Source organism: Ictalurus furcatus, chromosome 1 (assembly GCF_023375685.1).
Source record: "Ictalurus furcatus strain D&B chromosome 1, Billie_1.0, whole genome shotgun sequence".
Classification (NCBI taxonomy): domain Eukaryota; kingdom Metazoa; phylum Chordata; class Actinopteri; order Siluriformes; family Ictaluridae; genus Ictalurus; species Ictalurus furcatus.
In genome coordinates, this window is record NC_071255.1 from 18,413,738 (window position 1) to 18,438,435 (window position 24,698).

Below are 24,698 nucleotides of genomic sequence, written 5' to 3' on the forward strand. Positions count from 1 at the left end.
TGTTAAACCTCTTTATTTTCTTTCCTGGTCTTGCAGGTAATTACGGGGTCAAAAAAAAAAAACTCATGTTTCGTTTCAGTCTTAAAACCTTCTTGAGTTTTATTCATTTCTAGAGTAATAGTAGATTGGTTTCGTTACTGCGGACCCCCTCGGACTTTAAGTGCATGCCTGTAGGCAGTGGTATTAAATTTAGGGTCTGGTTGGACTTTGTGACATTTAAATGACAGAAAGGGAAAATGTGAGTGATCAAATTGGAAGGAAGTGCATTTTGTTCTTATGCTGCCCTTCCCAAAGAAACACCTGAAGCACTTTTGAACAAAAGCTGCAGAGCTGGGCTGGTACTTCATCGCTGATTTTTTGCACCGATGAATACTGGATTAATTTTAAGATCATTTATTGTAGCTTTATTGTACAAACGCTGGTTCTTTCTGTCAGTTTGGGTCTTACATCTGTTCTTACTAATATACACCAGCCAATCAAGTAGCACATGCAACACAAGTACCACAAAATAATATTTTATATAAGGATGATCAGGTAATAAATCAATAGCATTAAATATCCTCGAGTTTACACTTAAAAGTACCACCCCTTTTCCTGAGATATCAACATGTAAATCCAGCTTTATCATGGGGAAATTTATCAAAGATTAAGCTTCTCTTTAGACTGAATGAGGAGATCTCCATTCAAGTGATATTCCAGTAGCACTCTGCCTGTCCTGTTGTACTTGTTTTCAGTTCCTATTTATCTTCATGGACCTCGCTTTGTGCACAGAGGCATTGTCATTCTGAAACAGGATTGAATTGTGTGCTTCCACCTTTGTGGCAACAGTTTGGGGAACAAACACACATGGGCGTGATGGTCTGGTGTCCACAACCTTTTGGCCATATAGCGTAGCGTTTTTGCTTAAAACAGTATCTACATCATCATCTGTTTGCCTTTATTAACCTGCCATAGCATAAAATATGGTTTGGACTGGGTGAAATGATTTAAGCTGAAATCTGAGAAGAAGAATATGGTCCCCCAGTCTTTGTCTGGATAAGCATATGTGATATATGAACTCCCAGCCTAAATAAAAATCCTCTAGCTTTTTTCAAAGACTCACATTCAATATTGACAGATTTTAACCACCAGATTTTCACTAATTCTCACGAATTTTGCATCTTCTCCAGAACACTCTACATAAGCAAATCCACAAGCAAAGAATGGACTTACTTTCAGTCTTTTGTGTTAGTGCTTGAAGACTGACCATAAATTCAGTAAACTGTACACTAAAAAACACTGGGTTAAATACAACCCAAATTGGGTTATTTTTAGTCCAACGGCTGGGTAAATATAGGACAGAACACATTTTGGTCTAAACTAACCCATCTAGTGGGGTTGTTAATTTCAACCCAGCAAATGGGTTGGTTTTCAATCCAAAGGATAGTTTCATTTTTACAAAAATGCTGGGTTCATGTTATTTTATAAATGGGTTAATATTTTCAGGATTATTTTTACCCTTTGAAAATGTCAAATGTACCACATTATAAACAAATCATCGTATTTCCTTTATTTATACACAAGATGTTCAGAAATGTATTGCTAGAACTGATAAAGTGGTGTTTATATATAGACTTTGAAATAAATATATGACTTATTTGAGTCATTTAAGACGTAAACATCAGATTTTGATCAAAAAACATCCACCAAACTGAGCAATCTTACGATCCAGTGGGCATTACAAACAAGTATGCCAATGCTTATTTAGAAGCTTTGGCATACTTGTTGATAGTCTTATATGACTCTAAATATGCACATACAGTGCATATTTAGAGTCATATAAACCAGACTTTTATCACACCATTTTGCTTTTTCTAGTTTCTACAGTAATGGTTTTATGGATAAGCAGCATTAACGCTAAATAGTGATGAACACTAACTTACCTGTGGTCATTTGGTTTCATCTCTTTGAGACTCTGACTCCGTGGTCACAATCACTTGTGTGAATATTTTTTAACACATTTATTGGATAATTTAACACAACGTGTTGAAATAGTAATAACACAAAAAGTGTGTAGGATATTAACACAGGATATTAACACTGAGCATGTTTCTCCAAATAAATCAGTCTGTCTGTGTGAAAACCGCTACCTCCACTTGAGGTGAACACAAACAGTCCGCACTGAGTTGATTTGACCCAAGGAGCTGGGCTGATTCATCAAGGTGGGGGAGGGGTGCATTGATTCACCTGTCAGTGAAAATGACCCAGTCATTAACCCAGCGGTTAGGTTACACAAAACTACCCAAAAACTACCCAAGAATGAGAAAATAACCAAATTAAATGACCCAAAAGGCTCAACCCAGTGTTTGGGTAGAAAAAATAACCCAACATTTTTTAGAGTGTGGGACCCAACTAAAAAGTATGAGAAAACAATGATAAAGATATTGGGGGGAAAAGAGGAACACTCAACAACATCCTTTACCACCAACCTACTCCGTTTCATTTACAGTTCGCTTTGGCTCCTAATGCCAACAATTAGCCAGACAGGTTGGTCTGGTTTTTGTCACGAACCATCTCAAAGTAAAAAACTAAGCAGCTTAACATACATTAATATTGGATCTCCACTAATATTGGCACCCTTGGTAAATATGAGCAAAGAAGTCTGTGAAAATTTTTCTTTATTGTTTAACCTTTTGATCTTTTTGTTTAAAAAATTCACAAAAAATACTGTTTAAAAATATCTTTGTTAAAAATAGGTATGCGACAATTATTGGTACCCTTTTAGTCAATACTTTGTGCTACCTCCCTTTGCTAAGAAAACAGCTCTGAGTCTTCTCCTATAATGCCTGAGGAGGTTGGAGAATACCACTAGTTTCTGACCCCAAGACGCAACTAACTTCTGCAGTTCTCCAGCTATGATCCTTGGAGATTTTTTGGCCAATCAAACCATCCTCTTCACTGCGATGAGACAATATAGACACACGTCCAATTCCAGGTTGATTCAAAACATTTCCAGTTGACTGGAACTTCTTAATTATTGCCCTGATGGTGGAAATGGGCATTTTCAATGCTTGTGCTATTTTCTTATAGACACTTCCCATTTTGTGAAGCTCAACAACCTTTTGCTGCACATCACAGCTATATTCCTTACCCATTTTTATGAATAACTAAGGGAATTTGGCCTAGGTGTTACCTCATATTTATACCCCTGTGAAACCAGAAGTAATGCTTGAACAATTTCCTGTTCCGAGTCACCCAGGTGTACTAAATAAAATGTCAAATATCACCGGGTATTTACTTCAAATATATTTTCTTATATGAGTTCATAGGGGTGACAATAATTGTTGCACACCTATATTTAACAAAGATATCATTTAAAAATATATATATAAACCTGTGTTTTGTTTGCAATTGTTTGATATCCATGAAAGCAAAGTATTTTTGTGAATTTTTTTAACAAGAGATCAAAAGGTTAAACAATAAAAAAATTTTCACAGCCTTCTTTGGTCATATTTACCAAAGGTGCCAATATTAGTGGCGGGCACTGCAACTATTGGCATCGCAAGAATATTTTTTTCCTAGATAATTTTGCACACAACAAAAACACAGGATGGCACGGATTTACACATTTACTGATGAGAGCTTATATATAACCAATATATAGTCCTAAGCTTCATTGAATTACAGAGGAAATGGCAACTTATTGGTGCAGTGTTCTGAGTCACCTCTTACCAATTAGTGTGCATTTTTTGTGTTTCCTTAACATTGCACACACAAGCGACGTGGCTTGTTACATTTTAAATGAATATTAAGTTCTTTATGCATGAAATGAGTCGTGTGAACTTTAGCAAGGAAACAAAATTAATCATGCCAGTAACATGCTTTGCACAGAACTATCACTAGAGAAAACATAACCATGAACTGAAATGGGGAAAAAGGGAAAAAAAAATCTAAAAATCAAAACTTTAGAGAAGCTTGGGAGAGACTGCCGGCTTTCAGCTAATCTGGACACCACAAATGATCTATTACGGTTCCTAATGCTTTCCCAAATCCCCCATGATGCTCAGTTATTAAATATCTAATTTTGTTCTGCATATTGAAAACACTAATCGCATCACAAGCAGAGACTCTCTTGTGTAACACAGTCAGAAAGCACTAGTGCTGGCTACACTAACTGCACTGGCAGATAGTGAGGAGAACTGAGGCACCACTTTCAATAACGGTCAAGATCATACAGCAAAACAACAATAAACCTGGGAAAACTGAAAGATAACTCTCCTAGCTGGAGTGCAGGAACTTCTTACAGGCACATACACACATATTAACAGACACACAGAATTACATAGACATTTATACACACTGAAATTGTTTCATCTGTTTATTTTACTCCGATCTACCATCAGCCTGTATAACGTACATTTATTCACTGTCTCAGCAGTGTTATAGTCACCTTTGTTATTGTTACTGTTTGGTGTCAATGTTATTTTTATAATTAAATATAAAGTGCAGCATACGCACAGTAGGACTGAAAATCAGTGACTTTTTAAATCATGTGAATGTTGCACATACATATATCTCAGACCATGTACTTTTGTATTTTAGTATACTGTCCTAAAAATACTTGACTAATAAAAGAATTGAGGAAAACATGAATGATATGCAGTCAGTATTCCTGTTTTTTTTTCTGTTGATTGTGGTAATATATAATAGTGTCTGTCTCTGTCCTGCTGTTCTGTGCTTCCTGCTTCATTTGTCAGGACACAGTAATGTGCTAGATAAAAATATGATAAACATTGAACTTGTGCCAACTCATAGTAAGTATCTCACAAATGAGTGAAGTTCACCTCGGCCCTCTGTGTTCATTTTCTCTCTGACTTTTGTTCCCAGAAAGGTGGACAGATTTATAGGTTATTGTTTTTCTTTTATTGGCTGCTGTTTTATGACCCACTTAAGAATGTGTTCATAAGGAAAGGAAAAATTATGTATCTGAGCAGTAACTGCTTTGTTCTTAATCTAATTCTTAAAGCAAGGTTTAACTTCAAATGACTTTAATTTTCATTAGAATTTGAACAAGTGAACTGTTGGATTTAAAATGAAAGAGCACTGGACATACAACATAGTAACCTTAAGAATAATGGATTTATTTGCTTTGTTATTATTATTATTATTAGTTATTATTATTATTATTATTATTATTATTTGTTATTATGGTCTTATTTGCTTTGTTATTATTAACAGGGATAGGAAACCAATATGTTATGTGAATATATAAAATCTAATGACTAACAACAGAACCTGTTTACCAACTGGAAAGAAAAAAAACTAGAAGTGTAGAAAAGCAATACATTTTATTTGTTTTTTAAATGTACAATTCATTTTTTGTTATTGATGAATAGAAGAATTCATTTAAAAAATGAATGAATGAAAAATATTCATTCATTCATTCATTTTTTAAATACATATTCATGTATTAAGTTAAAACAGAACGTTTTATATTATGTATTATATTCATAATACATAATCCATCCTAAATATACTAAAGCTTTGTGATAATTAGTCCAAGACAGACTGATGGAAAAAATTGTGTTTCTGCTCCCCTGAGAAGATGCAATGTAAATCAATGAGAGTGCACCCACTGTGAGCCATCTTAGACAAAAGCTTCAGTTAACCTAAATGAATGTAAATGTAGCACATGGTTGATCCTGCTCCCTAAGGGAAAACTGCTGATGCTTCTGAGAATCACACTACAGCAGCTTATTCACATGGATCACATCTGAACACTTGCACACAGATTATGTAACATCTCACTACAATCCCATTCCAATATAATGCACGTTTGTGTTGTGTAATGTACCCTTTGACAACGTAATGATACGAGTACATTATTATTTTTTTTAAATCACAAAAGATTTCAAACAATACCTAATGACTTTATAATAATTAATTGGATAATATCTTTATATTAAAGGTTTCAGGTGCTTTTGGATACCACACTGTCTTATACATTTCCAAAATGCCCACTGACTTTCACAGCATTATCCTCCATAGGTGCTAAGTGAAAATGACATTCAAAAGGACTGCCTATTTCCTGTGCTGAAGAAAGAACCAGTTCCTCATTATACACACAACCCCCTGTCCACATTGCCTGTGGTCATTTCCACTATGTGACATGGCCCTTCCCTGGTTTACTGAATTATGCCGAGTGGGCCCCTGCCCTACCCCCAGCGTTTCCTCATGAAGATCAATGAGATGTCCTTGGGATGGCCAGAGAAGCTTGGAGCCATGAGTGGCCAGCCTTCACTAGCCTTAATCCAACCCTCAATAATGGGGGTCAAAGGGTCTTTTACAAGGTCCCGTCATTCAGCTGGGCGTCTCACAGCTTTAATGGGCAGCACGCATCTGGAGTGTAAACCCCACTGTGAAGCTCCTTCCTCTGCCACCAAAGCCGTGACATCACCCCATCCTGGGAGCCTGTAAATGAGCTCTAAAGTCACTCCTCCATGTGGTAGCTATCTTTTACAGAAGGGACCATCAATGTAGAATTACAAAGGAGTGAGACCAACTCTAGGTTTTAGTGCTGGGGGTTTTGAATGACCAAATGAATCATGTGTTTCTGAAATTCCAAAGAATGGACTGACACATAACAGATACCAAATTGGACTTTCCCTGGTCTCTTGTCTCCTTGTATCTTTTGTAACTTTACTATATTATCTTTCACCTTGAAAAGTTATAGTATATCTTAAATAGTATACATTAAACATCAATTTATGGTACATAATTGAACCTTAAGGAATATTAATATACAACCCCAGTTCCAAAAAGTTGGGACGTTGGGTTAAACGTAAATAAATGTACATAAGAACAGAATGCACTGATGTGCAAATCTCATGAACCTATATGTTAAACACAATAGAAGATAGAAAACATATCAAATGTTTAAACTAAGGAAATGTACCATTTTAAGAAAAAAAAATAAGTTTGAAATATTTTCTGTTTTCTATGTTCTATTGTGAATAACACATGGGTTTATGAGATTTGCAAATCATTGCATTCTTTTTTTATCTACATTTATTTACGTTTACCCAGCATCCCAACTTTTTTGGAATTGGGGGTGTACTTCTACCTTCTAAAAGCTAAAGGCACAAAACACACTTCCCCAGGTAAATGATACATACATACTAAAGGTACAAACAATGTACCCTTAATGGTACCACCCCAGAAAAAAAGAAAGGTGCAATTTGGCACCTTTATTTCTGAGAGAGAAAAAAAAAACATTTCATTCAGCACCATAAAGGGTTCTTTGGTTTATTCATTTGTGGGGAAACCCTTTAAGGTTTTATGTTAAATCCTACACCATATGGCTTCCTTTCAGGTAAGGGTCCAAGTAGATCCTAACTGGAAAGCAATAATCATTAACCAAAGAACCTTTAAGTAAATTCTAGGAGTAAAGGGTACATATTAATATTAATCTACTAATCAGTAGAATCTTTATCACGTGATTAACAGTTAACCGCGTACATAAAAACCCGAGCTGCTTTACACTCCAGTACAGAAAATCAACACCGCGCAGTAATTTCTAATTTACATTAAACACTGAGTGAAACAGCAATAGGCCGTACAGAAGCAGTGAGGCTCTCTGCTATTGGTTGATGCGATGCCCATCCCCCCACGTCACTTAAGCCTCGCCCCCTTGTGGCCAAGCGGAAGTGTACTCGTATCTCAGTTTCGGAGGCATTCGCTCGATAATGCTCTTTAATTCATGTAACGCGGACAGAAAATTGACCGAAATGCGTGCAGATTTGCACGGCGTCAACTGTGCTCGGTGTGGAGAAGCAGGAATGCGGAAGTGAGCTACCTCGCCCCGGTTCTCCGCAGCGCGAGGCAAATGGGCTGCGATATTCTTCTGTCGAGTAGTCACGGGAAACCTCTGGAAAAAACACACGCTCTGGGCTGCGCCGTGTCCGTCTGAAACGGTAGGTTCAGCTGTTTCACTCAACAACAACAAAGGACCAGGGCTGAGAGTTTGATTTCGGAGTGAAAAGCATTCCTTAGGCTGTTATTATTATTATTATTATTATTATTATTATTATTATTATTTATTTCAGACCGTGACTCGGGCGCAGTAAGAAGATCCCGCAGGGGCCAGGAGCTACATGTGACACACTTCTGTGAATTATTTAATCTCTTAGCGTCACACGCCGACACGAACGACATACAACAACAACAACAAAAATAAGAAATGGAGGACTGGGAATGAGCATGCGTATGGTGGGAAACGAAGACATGTGCGTTGGGGCCGCAGTAGAGGCGACGCTGTGCTGAGCGCGCGGCCCGGAGAGTCATGCGGCGGTGGGGGAGGATCGGAGCAGGGAGCTCGCAGCGCGTTTCACGTTTCGCAATAACTTTAATGCCCCATAGCTCAAGGCTCTAACATGACAAGGGGGTAAAACAAACAAACAAAACAAAACAAAACAAAACAAAAACACGTAGCACGCACTGTGTTATGCGCTTTTACGCAAAGTCGCGGCTTGCTTCTCCTGGTGCGTTAAAGGTATTACAGGCAGCTACTTAGTTCTCAACTTTGCCAATTTTTGGAGTTTAATTGAAGCGAGATACGATCTTAAATCTATCAGTCTTAAACATTATCACGTTTAGTGATTTCATTTCGACGAAAGGTAGACTGTATGTGCTCTGCGATGATCTAATTTACGCGGAATACTCGGGGCCGAATCGACGCGCCGCTCATGACTTTACACTAAGCCCTTTCTCGCCCCAAATGGCATCGTTCCCCGATTCCGAAGTGCAGACGTGTCCGCTGTGTAAGGAGCTGTGTGGCTCCTCTGCTCCGATCTCCTCCAGTTCATCTACCTCCTCCTCGTCATCGCAGACCTCCAACTCGTCTACTACCTCGTCCACACGAAGACTGCACGTCCTGCCGTGCCTGCACGCCTTCTGCAGGTCGTGCCTGGAGAGCCTGAGGAGCAACGGAGACCCGCTCAAGCTACGCTGCCCCACTTGCGACCAAAAAGTACCCATGTCCGAGTCGGGCGTGGACGCGCTGCCGTCGTCCAACTTCCTGTTCAGCAACTTGCTGGACGTGGTGGTGTCCGCCGAGGATCAGGGCACGAGCAGCTGCATAGGCAGCGGGGGTCTTCTCCGTGCTCAGCACGTGCTCTCGGAGCCGCAGTGCAGCTCGTGCGATGAAGGGAACGGCGCGAGCTCGCACTGCCTCGATTGCCAGGAGTACCTGTGCGACAACTGCGTGCGCGCGCACCAGCGCGTCCGTCTCACCAAAGACCACTTCATTGAAAGCCTGGCGGAGAACCTGCACATGCCAGCACGCACCGGGAGCCACGGCACTACGCTCAGCCTCTCCCAGGCGTTTCACAACTTCTCACTGCTTCCGGTTTTCCAGGACCGAATGGACTACTGTCAACAGCACAACAATACGGTGAGTCCTTGAAATGCACATCGTTTTAGGTAGCACTCAAGCTGCAATCATTCACTCATAGGCCAACATTTCCCAGTAGTGCTCTTGTACTCTGTTTACATCACACACACATACGTACATGTCTCAACTCATCAATTCGCCTCTTCATGTGCTACACTATTGTAGTGTGCATCCATGATTAATAGTAGATTAGTTTAGGCCACGAGTCACTGTGTGTACACCATTTAGTGTTTCCAATTTCACACCCAATTTCAGTACAGGTCCCACTGGATCATTGACCAAGTACTAATCACTGCAGCTTTTAGACAGTCACAATTAAATGTTAGAGCAGTCTGGTAGAAATAGTATTGCAAGCAATATGTGGAAGGAAAGGTGAAGGATCTTCTCACTGTTACATAAATACTGTGGAATCAATATATCAAGTGGCTCCATGCAAGTTTATGGATTATAAGCTTGGTCTGTATTTGACTCTGTAATGTACCTACAGCTCTGTCAAAAAGGCAACAGAGATTTTTTTGGGGGGGATTTAATCAAGGAGGAGTATAGTACCAGGATCAGGAAATCAATACTACTGAGGTCATGTATACAGTATACTTCAATACTTTCTTCTGCAGCAATACCTTATTAGATACCTGCTTTCACATAATTTATACAGTACACTTTTACTCATTGCCTCGCAAAAAATCAACAGATTTTTATTAAAGCAGTTATCAAAATGATTTATCATTTTGATAACTGCTTTAATAAAAACCCTGCACCGATTTTAAAACATAATATTAGCTGAATGTTGTGTTTGTATACTCTTTTTTTTTTTTTATTATTGGATTTACTTTACCAGCAGAGCTCAGGTGACCCATCATATCACACAGTTTTTCTGCTATTCTGCTGATGCATTAATTCCACTATCTGTTAAACAAACCCTGAGTGTGCTTTGCTCTGTCGAAGTGTTGTATTATTAGCAATCCTGACTAAACCATCATAAACCACAGGCTGAGCTTTCCATTTTAATTGAATGCCTACTGTAATGATCAGTTAAATGATACATATTTTAGATTAAGAATCACTTTCTGAGCTGTACATATTTTAATAGACAAGGGTTAGGTTAGATTGTGTTGCAGAAGTGCATCCAAATTTAACTTTACACCCCATTCATTTTCAGTGTTTTTATTTATTTTTTAAATAAAAAGTTATTAAAAAATACAAATAAATATATATTTATGGACATTAAATTATTTTTTTTTTTGGATGCAACACTAATGTAATGCTGGGGTTTTGTGACCAAACCTGCCTTTCGTGATGCATAATGTGCATTGTGTATTATATGCCTTCAAGAATAGTGATTATAATAATTTTTGTCATGTCCCCACCCCTAGGTTCAGGCTGAGAGTCCGTATTGTCTAATATCTGTTTTTGCTCGGATTGCGGTTGTTGTGTCCTTGAGCAAATACCAGTAAAAAGACTGTGAATTCAGTTGATTGGGAATTGCTTATTCAGTTCTCTCTTGGTGACATCCCTAGTTTGAAATGACCTGAGCATCATGGGGGGGTAAAGAAAGTGTGCCTCTCATCCTACTCTATTATGTCTTTGTAGTTAATTTGATTGAACAGAAATCTTTAAGAGAAATCAATTAAATCACACCTCTTATCTCTAAACCAGCAGGATATATCCATTGCGGGACTTTATGAACAGTCCAGTTAATATATTGTGATTTCATCTGTAAAACTAATGGTAGCTGTTTTTATTAAATTTAGTTTTTTGGGTTTTTTTTTTTTTATATAAAATAATATATTTTAGCATAGTTCCATTAGTGATGTTTGAATTGTGCTCTTCCTGTAATAATACTATTTGAAATGTAAAATCTAGCTACATATTTCTGAGTGAATATATGAAAATGTGAAACAAATATGTGATGGTGGTTTTTAGCAGTACCATTAATGTGTGTTGTGTTTGTGCCAGTGTAACATTATAACAGTTTTATGTCTTTGTGCATTGAATCTTTCAAGAGAGAATTGTAATTCATCTAAGAATCAAATATTTCCCCCATCAATTTTAGTTTCCTAATATTAATTTGAACGATTCCATGTTTTTTCTAATCTAACACACAAGGTAATCATCTTGCCTTCAGGCTTCTTGGAGCATTTGAGCTAATTCTCAGCTAATTATAAAGCTTATTGGAACATGAAAGAAGACACAGAAATGTGCAGGTTGTGTATTCTCAGCAACTGTAGTGGATAAGCAGGTATTGGTGTAAAATAAAGAAATCCTCTCACTGGGAGACAGTATGTAGGACGGATGCACCTCTATATCATTATATGGAAGGAAATGAAGTGTGTTTGCATGAGCAGAGGATAGGTCTGGGTGAAGTCTGAAATCATTTCTGTAAACAGTCAGATCCTTTTTTGCTGCAGTAGAGTGATGATGATGATTTCCAGAAGCAATGCAGATATCGTATACTCTCTTCATCTATACACACACACACACACACCACACAGTCTCTTTATGCTGTCTTCTCTTTAGCTCTGCTCCTGTCTTATCTCTCACTTAAAAAAAAATCTACCCTGTTTAGAATATTTTAATTTCTGTCATTAATGAGTGTGACAGAAGCTTGTCTATTATGTAACATTTCCCACAGAACAAAGAGGCACGTGTTCTTGACCCTGCTTCATTTTCTGCTGGCTCTACTTTATATGCTAGTTTAAAGAATAAGATACTTAAATAACAGAGTTAACCATTCAAAAGTTGTAAATTACTATTCCTTTCCATTTAATTTGACTCGTATCCTGTATCAGAAGAAATTGAATTTTTTATTTTTTCCCCCTAAACCATTGAAAGTGTTCGTGTTTGAAATGGTGCCATAAAGAAAGGAATGTGGTGCTGTGTTTGGGTTTGCTGGTTTAGTGCAGCCTGTAGTCTGGTAAGAGTGAGCACAACTGACCATTAGCAGTCTTTTACATTCCTACTCTGCCTATTCTGTGAGTGTCCCTGTGTGTATGTGTGAGTGTCCCTGTGTGTATGTGTGAGTGTCCCTGTGTGTATGTGTGAGTGTCCCTGTGTGTATGTGTGAGTGTCCCTGTGTGTCCCTGTGTGTGTGTGTGTGTGTGTGTGTGTGTGTGTGTGTGTGTGTGTGTGTCCCTGTGTGTGTGTTTCCCTCTGTCTCTCTCTCTCTCTCTCTCTCTCTCTTTCTGTCTCTCTCTCTCTCTCTCTCTCTCTCTCTCTCTCTCTCTCTCTCTCTCTCTCTCTCTCTCTGTGTAATTTCTTTTCCCCTGGTAATGGGTTGCAGTGTATGAACACCAGGTCAGAGGTCAGAATCCATGCGACCTTTTGTCGGGTAAAAACTGGCTTGTACCAGTTAGCTTGTATTTCAGTGCTGGTTATACAAACACATTTCACTGTGTGTATCACTCCACTCATGTGTTCTCCACATAAAATTCCAGTTCCTAGTTTGAAACGGTTACTACAGTAGAGTCAGTGGCATCCTCAGCGGACATGACAAAACTTTCAGAGGCTTAAGAGAACGACTCATGTGGCCTGGTTGGAATTTCAGTTTGACACCCTGATTTATTGTCTATTAGTGATAAAGGACCACCATATAGTCAGCTATTTGAAGCAGGCATGGAGGGATATACCTGCTGTTTAATGATTATCTCTTAGCGATGCATGCATTAATTTATTTACTGGACAAGATTGTGTGTATTCATGTCATAAAATGCTATGACTCAAACCATTTGATTTGGCTTGTTGTGGAAAATTAGTTGTACATTTCCACATAGTGTACTAATGTCACTGCTTACGTTCAGGTGGATTAATGTGCTGTTGGTGTCCATTATGAGAGAATCGAGACGGGCAAACCGTAACAAGGTAAATGTTAGCTAGCTAGATGACAGTGAAGAACAAGACACATTCCTGGTTGGGTTTTTTTGTATTATTAATTAATTATTATTATTTTATTTTTTTAACACACCAGCTAATGTTAGCCAGCTAGCTTCTACTGTCGTAACAAGTAACAAGCGGCAGAGGCTCATGAAGCGTTGCACTTTACTCCACAACATCAGTGATAGCAGAGCTTGAAGGGTCAAACTTTAAAACCTCCGCACCTTTAAGAAGTTTAAAAAAATTTGACTTTCAAGCATGGGTGTAGCCCAAAGCAAGCAAAAGCAAACCAAGTTTGTGCGCATTGTCTCTCACTACTTGTCAAACAAAAATGTTGTCACCCCTGAAGCTTGTTTGTGCATTTACTTTTGCTTCATGTTTGAAAGTAATGTTTTGTGAGCTCAGTTTACACCTCTGACCAGCTGACTGCAGTCCGAGCAAACAAAACAGAATCTAGTGCGGTCTTGGTGAGCCTTGTCGTCCAACTCGGCGCTTAGTTTACATTTCGGAAATCAAAAAAAATCTGATGTGCTTTTGAGATCTTTGAGTTCATTTTGACTTGCTTTGGGGTTAAATGTTTTGTGTAAACATCACAATAAAAAAGGACAAATTAATAACACTTGGCCTTTAACTAGTACAACAGTCTTGAATCTGAATTGTATTGCTCATATAAGATTTTCTTGTGGAATTTAAATTGGCTGTTGCTCAAGTCAGATGCTAATATAACAAGCAGAAAGAAAGTTAAATGAATTAGCTAACTTTGCAAATATTAAAGCTCACCAAATTTTTTGCTCCATGTAGGACATTCAGCTGGTACAGTATGTACAGCTCAGACAGTAAGTCCTGTCATTACTATGTGTGTGTATTATGGAGCGCATTCAGGTTACAGCAGAAATGGTACTGCACAGAATCTAGCATAGTGAAAATCATCAACGAGGACTAGCTCTTAGTCACTCAATAGGTAGCAGTAAGCAGGTGCAGGTGTTTTGTACAATCAGTTATTACACACGGTTCGTGGTCTGTGCGTCTCAAACATCTTGTTTTGCCAGTTAGTGTTCATGCCTGAAGGAAGGGACTGGTAATTAGTGAGATGGATGCCGTGGATTGCTAACTTACTATCTTTTTGCTTGTCTGAGCAAGAGGTCTGTCACTGAGAGCAGATTGTAGTTAATCTCTAATCTTTAGATCTGGATGATGCAGTTTCAGGTGGTGGTTAGGCCAAAGCAAACAGGTAATAGTGGTTGAAGGACAAGGCAGAGTAGAATGTGTGGCAGGTTTGTGCGAGTATTCTACAGTATCCAGTCTGATAAATATAACATCACAGACAGCTGTTTGAAAACCTGCAAGTGTGAATATTAAAATCTTATCTATAGTCTAGTACTGCATCAGATATCAGTGCACTGTCAAGGTACCAAATTACTAACAACAGTAAGACCATACAAATGTGAACCACTGCTGCTAGTTAACCTACTGATAAATATACTGTATGCTTATTCCCTGGATGCAGTATGAGCATATTATTGTGCATCATTATGGGAGGATAGTGTTTAATGTAACTGTTATGATATGAGAGCCTGGCTGTTAGCTAGACATTTGCTTTAAAACATCATCTAAAAAAGGACATTTTAAAATTGTTTTAAATGTAGGAACACATGTTGGATGAAATTGTTGAAATATTAGACTATTAGAAGTGATGCTGATGTCACTGTGTTCTAACCCTACATTCATAAGAGCGAGCAACAAAATGACCACTGACCACAAAACAGAAAGAAAAAAATTATATATATATATATATATATATATATATATATATATATATATATATATATATATATATATATATTATTTTTTTTCTTTCTCCCTCATCATATATACATCATCTCATTAAATGTGTATATATGCATTAAGAAGTAAAATAAAGCTTGGAAGGACAGTGCACACCCACAAGAGACAAACTGCAAGCAAGATGTGCAACTTGCTAGTGCAAACGTAGGTTACAATCTCAGGACGGAAACAGCACCACAAAGAAAAGCTCAATGGGAGTTTTGGACAGGAAACTTTAAACTGTTCCTCCTCTACTGCTACATAGCTAGCATTGAAAACAATTAGTGTTAATTAAGCTTCAAATAGAATAACAACAAAAACGTACAGATCGTGGCAGAAATTCCAACACACTAAATATAAGCTTAGGATATCCATTACTGTGAGAGATTACCAATCATTTGTGCTGTCAGTCTAAGTAGTCCAAGCACTCTTTAACTTGATCTCATGGTTGCTGTGAGAGCTCCTCATGGCAAGGCTCCGGTTTCTGGCAGGGGGTTGTGTAAAAGCAGTCCTGAAAAGCCTTTGAGCATGCCTTTTATGACCCTGTTCTAGTGACTCCATATCCCTGTGCTGCTCTTTTTTTAACCATTTTCATGTGCACTCCTCTTTGATACAGAATCTGGCAGGCCATACTTTAAACAAACCAAACTCTGAAGGAACCAAGAACCTAATCTGTCTGGTATGAGAGTATTTCCCTGAAACGGTTTTCTCTGATGGAGTCGGTCCTTGGAGAGGAATGTGGACTGGTCAACACATTGAGGGGGACTCTCTGTAGATTGATGCCTACAGACACTCCCAGATAGAACGTACTTCGTTCTGTCAAGCTATCATTTCACATTAGTTTAAAAATTTACTAAATAAATTTACTGGTTCACGTGGCTGCAAATATGTCACACTTGTACTTAACGTAATAAATAACACATATTTGGAGGCAATTTCTAGACATTTGGATTTTATTAGTTTTATTATTTCCTAGTCTCGGAAGCCAGACCTCTACCTTACTCAGAGTCTGGTGTGTTTCATCTATAAATGTCGCCAAGAACTGCATGCTCTCACAGGAAGAGGCAATTTGACCAACATGGGAAATGACTAACCACGGACCTTTCAATCTGAAACACAGAGATTCTCATTTACTAACTGGTGCTTCACACACATCTTTTCTGTGTTTATATATATATATATATATATATATATATATATATAAAAAAATATATATATATAAAATATACATTTTTATTTTTTATTATTATTACTGTGACCATATCTTGCGGCATAAAAGAGCTGGTATACTTCCTTTTTTTTTTAGCGTACGCTAGCATATGCGCACAGTCGTACACATAGCATTTCAAAGTATACGCCATTCGACATGTCCACGTACAAAGGCGGAGGACGCATGCGCATTACGACAACGTGCACTACCCCTCCTGGCCTACGAGAGTCAGTACAGAGCAGTAAAGCAGGTCTTCTGACGTGAAGGACGACAACGAAGAAGAATCACAACAACAAGAAGAACAATGCTTGGGCAATCTCTCACCACGATTAGCACCATATACAAATCCTTATACTCTTTAAGGCTAGAATTATACAAATATGGGTACTTTCTAACCGGCACTTGTTTCCGTCTCTTCCGTTTATTCCATTTTTTCTTCAACTACCTTAACAATCAACAGTCCTGGGTGATTGCTGCCACCTTGTGGAACAACTAAATAGTGCATATAAATAGTGTTTTAACCTGTGTACTCAGACACATTATCTTGTGGGGCAATGAGTCTCAGGCTGAGACTGATTACTCCCAAAAATACAATGACCTTGCTTTGTATGCCCATTCTTTATGAGTAGTGTAAATAATATGTACGGTATTTGAAGCATTTAGAGTTCTATAAACTGTAGGAGTTAAACATGCTACCAGCCTCACTCTTTGGATTGTGGTTTTAATTAGGTGAGTATTAGACATGGTTTTGACATGGTGGATTATGAGATTCAGCCCCTTTTGCTTCCCTCACTTTCACTTCTTTAGAGGTCATGTTCTTGGAGCTGTTGTGTCTGTAGCCATTAGGTATAAGTTTGCATTAAGCGTCTGAGCATCTAATAGTGTTAAAGGAGGAGATAACACTTAAGTGCATGACCAGAGCCCTTTATACAATCTCATTGTCTTGCTTCAGGGATTCAGCCAGTGAATTGTTTATTATTGAATGGGATTAATACTCACTTTGAGGCAAAGCACTTCAATAAACTAGTCTGAAGTCACTGGATGAAGTGATCGAGAAGAGAATGGTAGCAGGTTTGGAAAACAATTCTGCATGTCCGCTCCATGAATTGATATCCAGGAGAACTCTTAACCACCACATCCACCAAGGTCTACTGCTGTCAGGTTTCACAAGATGGAAGCTTCCTCGTGTACTATCCTGCCCTCTGTCCCTCTGAATAGACAATAAGACAGAATGTCAATTTAAATTAATTATCATTCACTTGCATAGACCTGATGGTGTATTGCTTGATTTTTTTTTTTCTTTCATTTTCATTCACGCTAAACCTCTAACCTCACATCTCCCACACACCAAATGAAAAGCCAATGATGTGTTTATGCAGGTTGTCTTGTTTGTGAACTGATGCCATAACTGCTGTGTATATGTAAACGTGCAGAATGTGCATTTAGGTGTATTTATACTCTAGTTTATGTCCTGTGTTCTTCAGCTATTGTAGTGTAGTTTCTCTTTTGGGGGATGAGTGAAGTACATCAGTCTATCTGTCTCTGTAAAACATTAATTTAAAACAATCTGGCTGTGGACACTTACAGGTATCTTCTGCTCAAATGTATTTTGTCTGCTTGTAGATTCTCAGTCCAGTTTTGGGTTGAGTTTCAGAGTTTCTCTCTAGATTTCTGAATGGAGTTCTGGAAGGAGGTATGCAGCTGGACCAAGACAGCTACTGCTGGGTCTATAGGGCTGTACACACACACGTGTACACACGTGTGCGTGTGCACGCTGGAACGTTGTTTGGCCTCTTATGAACAGCCAGTGAGGTCATGTAAGTGGGCAGCCACCTCCCTGTGAGAGAGTGAGAGTGCAGGCATGTGAGTGCAAGAGTGAGTGAAAGAGCATCTGATTCCAATTCAGAGGATTTCCTCTGAAGTGCTCTCTGATCTCATAGATCTACAGATTTGGATTAATAGTGTTTCATCTAATGCATTGGAATTCAATATTTTATGTAAAAAAACAACCCTTAATTCTGTAGCTTTCCAGACAAGGTGTTTGTATACTCGGGTATTGTAAATTGACCTTATTAACGCAGTGGGGGATGTGGTTATGTCTCTTCCTTTGAGCCCAGGCCTGTGTGTTTGTGTGTGTGAATGGGGCTGTGAATGGTGTTTTCTGGAGAGGGATTATTAAAGAGCAGTCACGGTTTTTGTTGATTTGTGTGGTTTGCCACAGAACTTCAGAGGAATAGCCATCCATATTTATTTAAAGAACATATTGCATATGTTGGTCTCTATTGAAATAAAAAAAATATTAGATACACTTAAATGTTTTGAATTTTACTTCAGCCGTGAACCCAGGAGTAACTCTATTGCAGACCAAAAATAATATCAATATACATCGTCATATCAGAAAAAAGCTCTCCAGTAAACTACAAAACAAACTTACTACAAAGTAGAGGTGTGCATCAGGATCCATATCCTGCAGCACTAAACAAATAAAGTTATAGGACTGGATGTTGTTGACTCTGCGTAGGCATTCAGCTATGAAGCTCTTGGGACACAGAAAAGCCATATTCATTAAAGTGCCCCTATTATGGTTTTTTCAAATATTACCTTTTATGCAGTGTTATAGAGCTGTGTGTGAATGTAAAAATGTCTGCTAAGTTTAGAAAATCAAAGCGCACGACAAACTTGAGTTATTGACTCCCAAAAGAAGGAACCAATTCTGAACAGCTGAAATGAGTCGTTAGTAATTCCAGACTTACTTTCTGTACTAACCTCTGGTCTCCATTGGAGCTCGCTGACAGACGGAGCTGAAACTCGTTATGGTAGTGGATGTTTCCCTTTTTTGACACACGCGAACAGCGGTAGACCAATCACAACAGACTGGGACATCTGACCAATCAGAGCAGAGTATGCTCTCTGAAAGGACTAGTTTAGAATGAGTCCTTTAGAACGAATCATTTAACGAGTTGTTGGTGACTTTGAGCAAATTATTAGTAAATTATGAGCACATTGAAGTGTTTTTTGGCCTTGGATGCATTTAAATTTATTGTATGAGACTTGTAAAACAATTAGGCATGTTTCAAAACCATAATAGGTGCTCTTTAACATGAAAGCCTATATAGGTCTCACAAGGCTCACACGTTTATTGTTTTCTTTCATTCATCATCACTAACTGCGTTATCCTGTTCAGGTTCATAATAGTGTAGATTGCTTATTGTCTATATTTTTGAGAAATAGAACCATCTAAGCTCATCAGACCTTAGAATAGTGTGGGCAGGTGCAAACAATGAGAACAGCAAAAGTAGTTGGGATTGGTCATAATTTTTACAGGTAGTGGGTGGGAATGTATTTTTTTTTTTTTTTTTTTTTTTTTTTTTTTTTTTTTTTTAATCCCATAGTCCTACACACACCTCCACTGCAAAGACCACAGCCTGCAGTGGAACACTTACCTCTTCTTGTTTTGTTCACATTGAAAACCAGTTTCACATGCCAGTAAAAAGTGTCATATTGAGGTTTACAGCAGCACCCAGCTGTTCCTCAATCCTTATTTCATTTGTAGTGATTATCTATCAAGTTATCTGTTTCTCGTCAGATGGCTTTTACTGCTTTTTGGTTTAAAATGAACTTGGTGGGGTTTTTTTTTGGTCATTTAGAGTCAGTGTTTAGTGGGTGATCTTTGTAGAACAGCATAGACCAGGCTTATAGGCCTTAACATTAACACCATTGTTGGACTCCATGCTGGAAATAATGGACCTAGGTGTCAGGAAAGATATACGACTCTTGACTGCTCATATTTTCCATCAACGTATACAGAATGGGTTTATCACCTATAGACTGATGATGTGAAAGTGAAGCTATAATAATTATATAGTGGATAGACCATATGTTCTATATACGTTATTTCAGCTCTACCATTACGTGCCTGCTTAGTTTGTTGGAATATCTCCCAGGCTCTCTTTTCATCCTCAAAGTATGAGGGGATTTCCTCCATCAGGCACTTCAGACCAGAGAAAAGACTACCATTCCCTCATTCCTGCTTCTGGACTTCAGCTGCTCACTATTGCTCAGGAGACAGTAATGTAGCGCAATATTTGCAGTGAATAAAGTGCTTGTTGGCATTGTGTGGTATTGTAGCACAACCTTCCTGTTCCACTTTTTTCTCATCTGGACTGGCAGAATCAGCCTGGGTAACTTCTACAGCTGGAGAGTTCCTCTAATGCAGACTGAGCTGTTCGTCCTGTCTTGGCTTGTCATGTTCGGTCTGTCAGAAAGGTTCTGCACTACATCAGTAATACTCTTTAAGTTTTTCCCATGACAGACGAATTATTCATGCAATTACTGTGTCTTGAGCAAAGCATTTGGTAGAATTGTAGCTCTTACTGTTACAATGTGAAATACAATAACGTTGACACCATTTGTTTATACATTTACTCCCAAATACATAAAGCCCCAAGTCCCAATTCTGTATTGTCCAGCAGACATTATGCACATTAGTTAGTTAACCTTTCAGCTGCTAGATAACTGGATTGGACACAAATCAACCTTCAGCTGATGATTCACACGGATCTCTCCAGCTGAATGTACAAAACATTTAAACATCTTTAAACAGCCCCATCTTGTAAAATCTACACAAGTCTTACTGGTAAAAAAAAAATCCGACTCCATCTTACTTATACAATTCGCAGCATGACAATACCCAACTGATTTGTATAACTTGTCACAACCTTAGATTGTATCTTGTAAATACATACAGATGGGTGACAAAGACCCACTTGTCCTTTTAGATGGAAATGCCATTGCAATCCACAGGACATGAGAGCATAATGAATGACTTGATGAGTATGAAAATAATGTAAATCATATGCTATGGCCTTCACAGTCGCCAGATCTCAACCCACTTGAACACCAGTGGGTGATTTTGGACTGATGTGTTAGACTGTGCTTCAACGCAATCGTCAAAACACCAACCGAGGGAATTTTTATTTTTTGAGGGAAGAGTGGTGATCATAATCTCCAATGCAGTTCCTGTATTGAAGTGCATTTAAAGCTGATCTGGTAGTTCGTGGTGGCCGTACACCTTACCAAAACACTTGTTAGCTTTTCCTTTAACTTGTCTGTAGATATATTAAGCAAACAGTCTATATAACCCTGTGTAAATAATTCATTGATAATTTAGTCATGTAGACAAATTATTAAATGAAGAAGTGCTTTCAACACAATTTGTATATGAAGGTGATTATTTGCTCTTTTTAGCACTTTATAACATCACTGATTGCATTTCCCTGTCCAGGTGGCATGAAGTTAAATAAGTATCTGAGATTTTGTGGTCTTTTTTTTTTTTTTTAATCTGCCGATGTTGTTTTTTCAGCACTGGAGTTCTTGATGTTTGCCTTTTTGAGCACTAAAGATCAGGGTCGAGTGGTCAAGTGTCTAATAAATCTGCAAGGAGGAACATGTGAACATGAACAAGCAGACTTTCATTTACTCCTGTATGAACGGCATTAAGGTTAAACCAAGCTACTCATTTTTTCCACTCCTAATGTACTGCTCTTAGATGCGCTTATAGTTGTGTCTCCTTGTACTTGTTGATTAGTGCTCTGAATAGATCCATACTCCTGTTGTCAAAGAATGATTGGAAATGTCAAAAAGGTAGAGATGTTTAAGGCAATTTGATTCAGTTTAGATTCAATTTAATTTGTATAGGACTTTTAACAATAGACATTGTCACTATGCAGCTTTACAGAAATACAAATTTAGATTTAAATGAATAAATCCTGCAATGAGCATGCCAGCGGCAACAGTGGCAGGATAAATGTCCCTGGACAGCATGACTAAGAATCCTCAAGAGGAACCAGACTCTAAAGGTAACCTATTTTCCGGATTGTGAGATTCCATGTAATTACAGTGTACAGCTGTAGAAGAGTAAAGGCAAACAGTACAGAGTGTGTTGAAAGGATGTTCAGTATGAGTATATTGAGAGTAAAGACACAAGGCAATCTTTATGAATACAACAGCGGTCTAGGTACAAGAGTGTTTAGTATAAAAATGAGAGAATTCACTGATGTAAGGGAGAGTGTTGGGCATAAATTGTTTTTGGGAAGTGTAAAACTTTAGGGTGACTATCCACAGTAGTAGAAGCTGATTCACCAGTGCAGAGGCTCCAGGTAGAAGTAGTATGAGGATGAATTGGGCAGGTCTGAAGGGTGAGAGGAGCCACAACAGTAGAAGTGTGTCAGGATCAAGCATCTACATCATGTCGGGCAGCAGGAATACGCATACAGCTCAACAGAGAGAGTTTTGGATAGAGAGTTTTGTGTGTGTGTGTATGTATGTATGTATGTGTGTGTGTGTGTGTGTGTGTGTGTGTGTGTGTGTGTATATAGTATTGAAACACTAGATATCAAAATTAAGAAACTATTTTTTGTATTCAACATTTTCACAAAAAAGATTTATTTGTGGAACTGAGGCTTCACCAAATAAAACGTGTCCATTTGTGTACATAATAAAACATAAAAGAAGAAAGTATCCATTCTTTGGATATTAAAATGAAAATGTTTACCTTGCAATGAAAACACTCTTCATGGTGAACAGTTTGTATCTATTTCTTAGAATTTATGTTTTGAAGTTTTTATTACTACTATGTAAAATGAGACCTTTATCCAGTACCTACCCATAATCTCGCATTTTATGTAGAACATAACTGCAGTCTTTTAGACCTATGAAGTCTATTATCAGCAAAAACACAGACTTGCTTTCTCTCATACTGGGAACAATATTAATAATTACCTGCAGATATTTACTCTCTTAGGTAATCTAACCAGTTGATATTCCTTCTGTTTATTGATATCAATGGGGAAATCATGATGTAGAACACATCATATCTTGTCCTCATTACATGTTCTAAGGGATAATTGCATTTTTTGAACGTGACATTTTGGTTCTAATAAAATTGGCACATATTTAGAAGCTGTTGCTACCTAACATGTGCCTCTTCGTGTCATTTTCAGCAGTATATGAACAGAGAACGATTCATATAACAGCACATGAGTTTGTTTATACTAAAAACGAAATATAGTATGACGATATGTATGGAAGATATGTATGAAAGGAAGAACGATGAGTAAATGACTGAGACAAAGAGAGGGAACATGAATGCTTTGACAAAGATTTATATTGACTGAGATTATTGGCTTTAGTGTAAGGTTGAAAGGGTCAGCTAGAAACTAAAAGGAGTCTGTAGTAAAACCCACCAGTCTCTTCAGGATGTGAATTGCATACTTGAGTACATAAAGTGCAGTTCTGCATATAACGCACATCACCAACACTTCTAACTGTTTCAGTGAAGTTTTTTTTTTGTACACTGTTTAGATTTAGTGCTGGCTATAATGGGCTATATATGGTTATTCAGTATTTAAACACAGTCTATTCTCCAGCAACGTAGCTTGGTGCTTTTGCGGCCTCCCTTTGTCTTTCATGTTGTATTGTTCTGAGGCTTTGTTGTGGCTTCATCCAGATGGACAGTAATTCAGGATTTGTTAGACTTCCCACTCCAACTCTGGAGGTCTTTCTGCTTTCTGTGTCCTTCCAGAAGGCTTTTTTCCCCCTCCAGGAAACACTTCCACATGAACTCTGTACACACTGCCACAGTGAGGCCATCTGGTCCACGGGGAGAGGGCCAACTACTAGCAGGTAACTTGAGTGCAATCACAGCTCTAAGTTTACTGGCAGCTGCTTCAGCTTGCAGACAGTGGAGACTTAGTGTTTGATCAGGCGTTTGGTAAAGATATTACATTCAGATGCGAGCGTGTAAAGGGCTCTTAAGAGAGTGTTGTATAGGAGCGTGAAATATAGGTGCATGTGAGTGGTGTTGGCGTTGAAATGCAGATTTATTTATTTGTGAAGAAGCATTTCCTACATTTACAGATTCTGTGATGTTGGTCCAGAAGGAAAAAGAACTAAAGGCTTTAATGGTACTATCTAATCTTTTGATGGATGGACATTCTTTAAAGAACAATGAAATTATTCTTAAAAGGCATGAATGAATGGCAGGACAATAGGACTTGAGCAATCCATCACCAAGCCATCAGAACACAGGAAACTGAGAGCAGGAATGACTGTTTTGTGCTTGAAAGAAGTTGGACCTCCCCTTTGTGTCACATCAGGCACGCTGTCTGAGCTCTGATAAGCTCAATCTGTGTTTGCAAACCAGCACTCCCGCAAACAGGACATTATTTGTGTATAAATTGATAATATTGTTAGATTTTTGGCTGTTTTTCTTTTTTAAATTATTATCCTTAAATTAAATCTAAATAGGTAATATCGTGGGAAGAACTAATTTATGGTGTTACTAGTCAGTCACTGACCTTACAA

At 38.1% G+C, this 24,698-nt stretch overlaps 1 protein-coding gene across 1 annotated transcript in view; it reads left to right on the forward strand.

Moving 5' to 3' along the window:
- The first annotated feature begins 8,675 nt into the window (after positions 1–8,675).
- The window catches only part of trim71 (tripartite motif containing 71, E3 ubiquitin protein ligase), a 29,357-nt gene continuing 13,334 nt past the window's right edge, over positions 8,676–24,698 (forward strand). Inside the window, exon 1 of the mRNA XM_053630633.1 lies at positions 8,676–9,430. Coding sequence (XP_053486608.1) covers positions 8,756–9,430 — 675 coding nt within the window. The 5' untranslated portion in view covers positions 8,676–8,755. The remainder of the gene's footprint in view (positions 9,431–24,698) is intronic.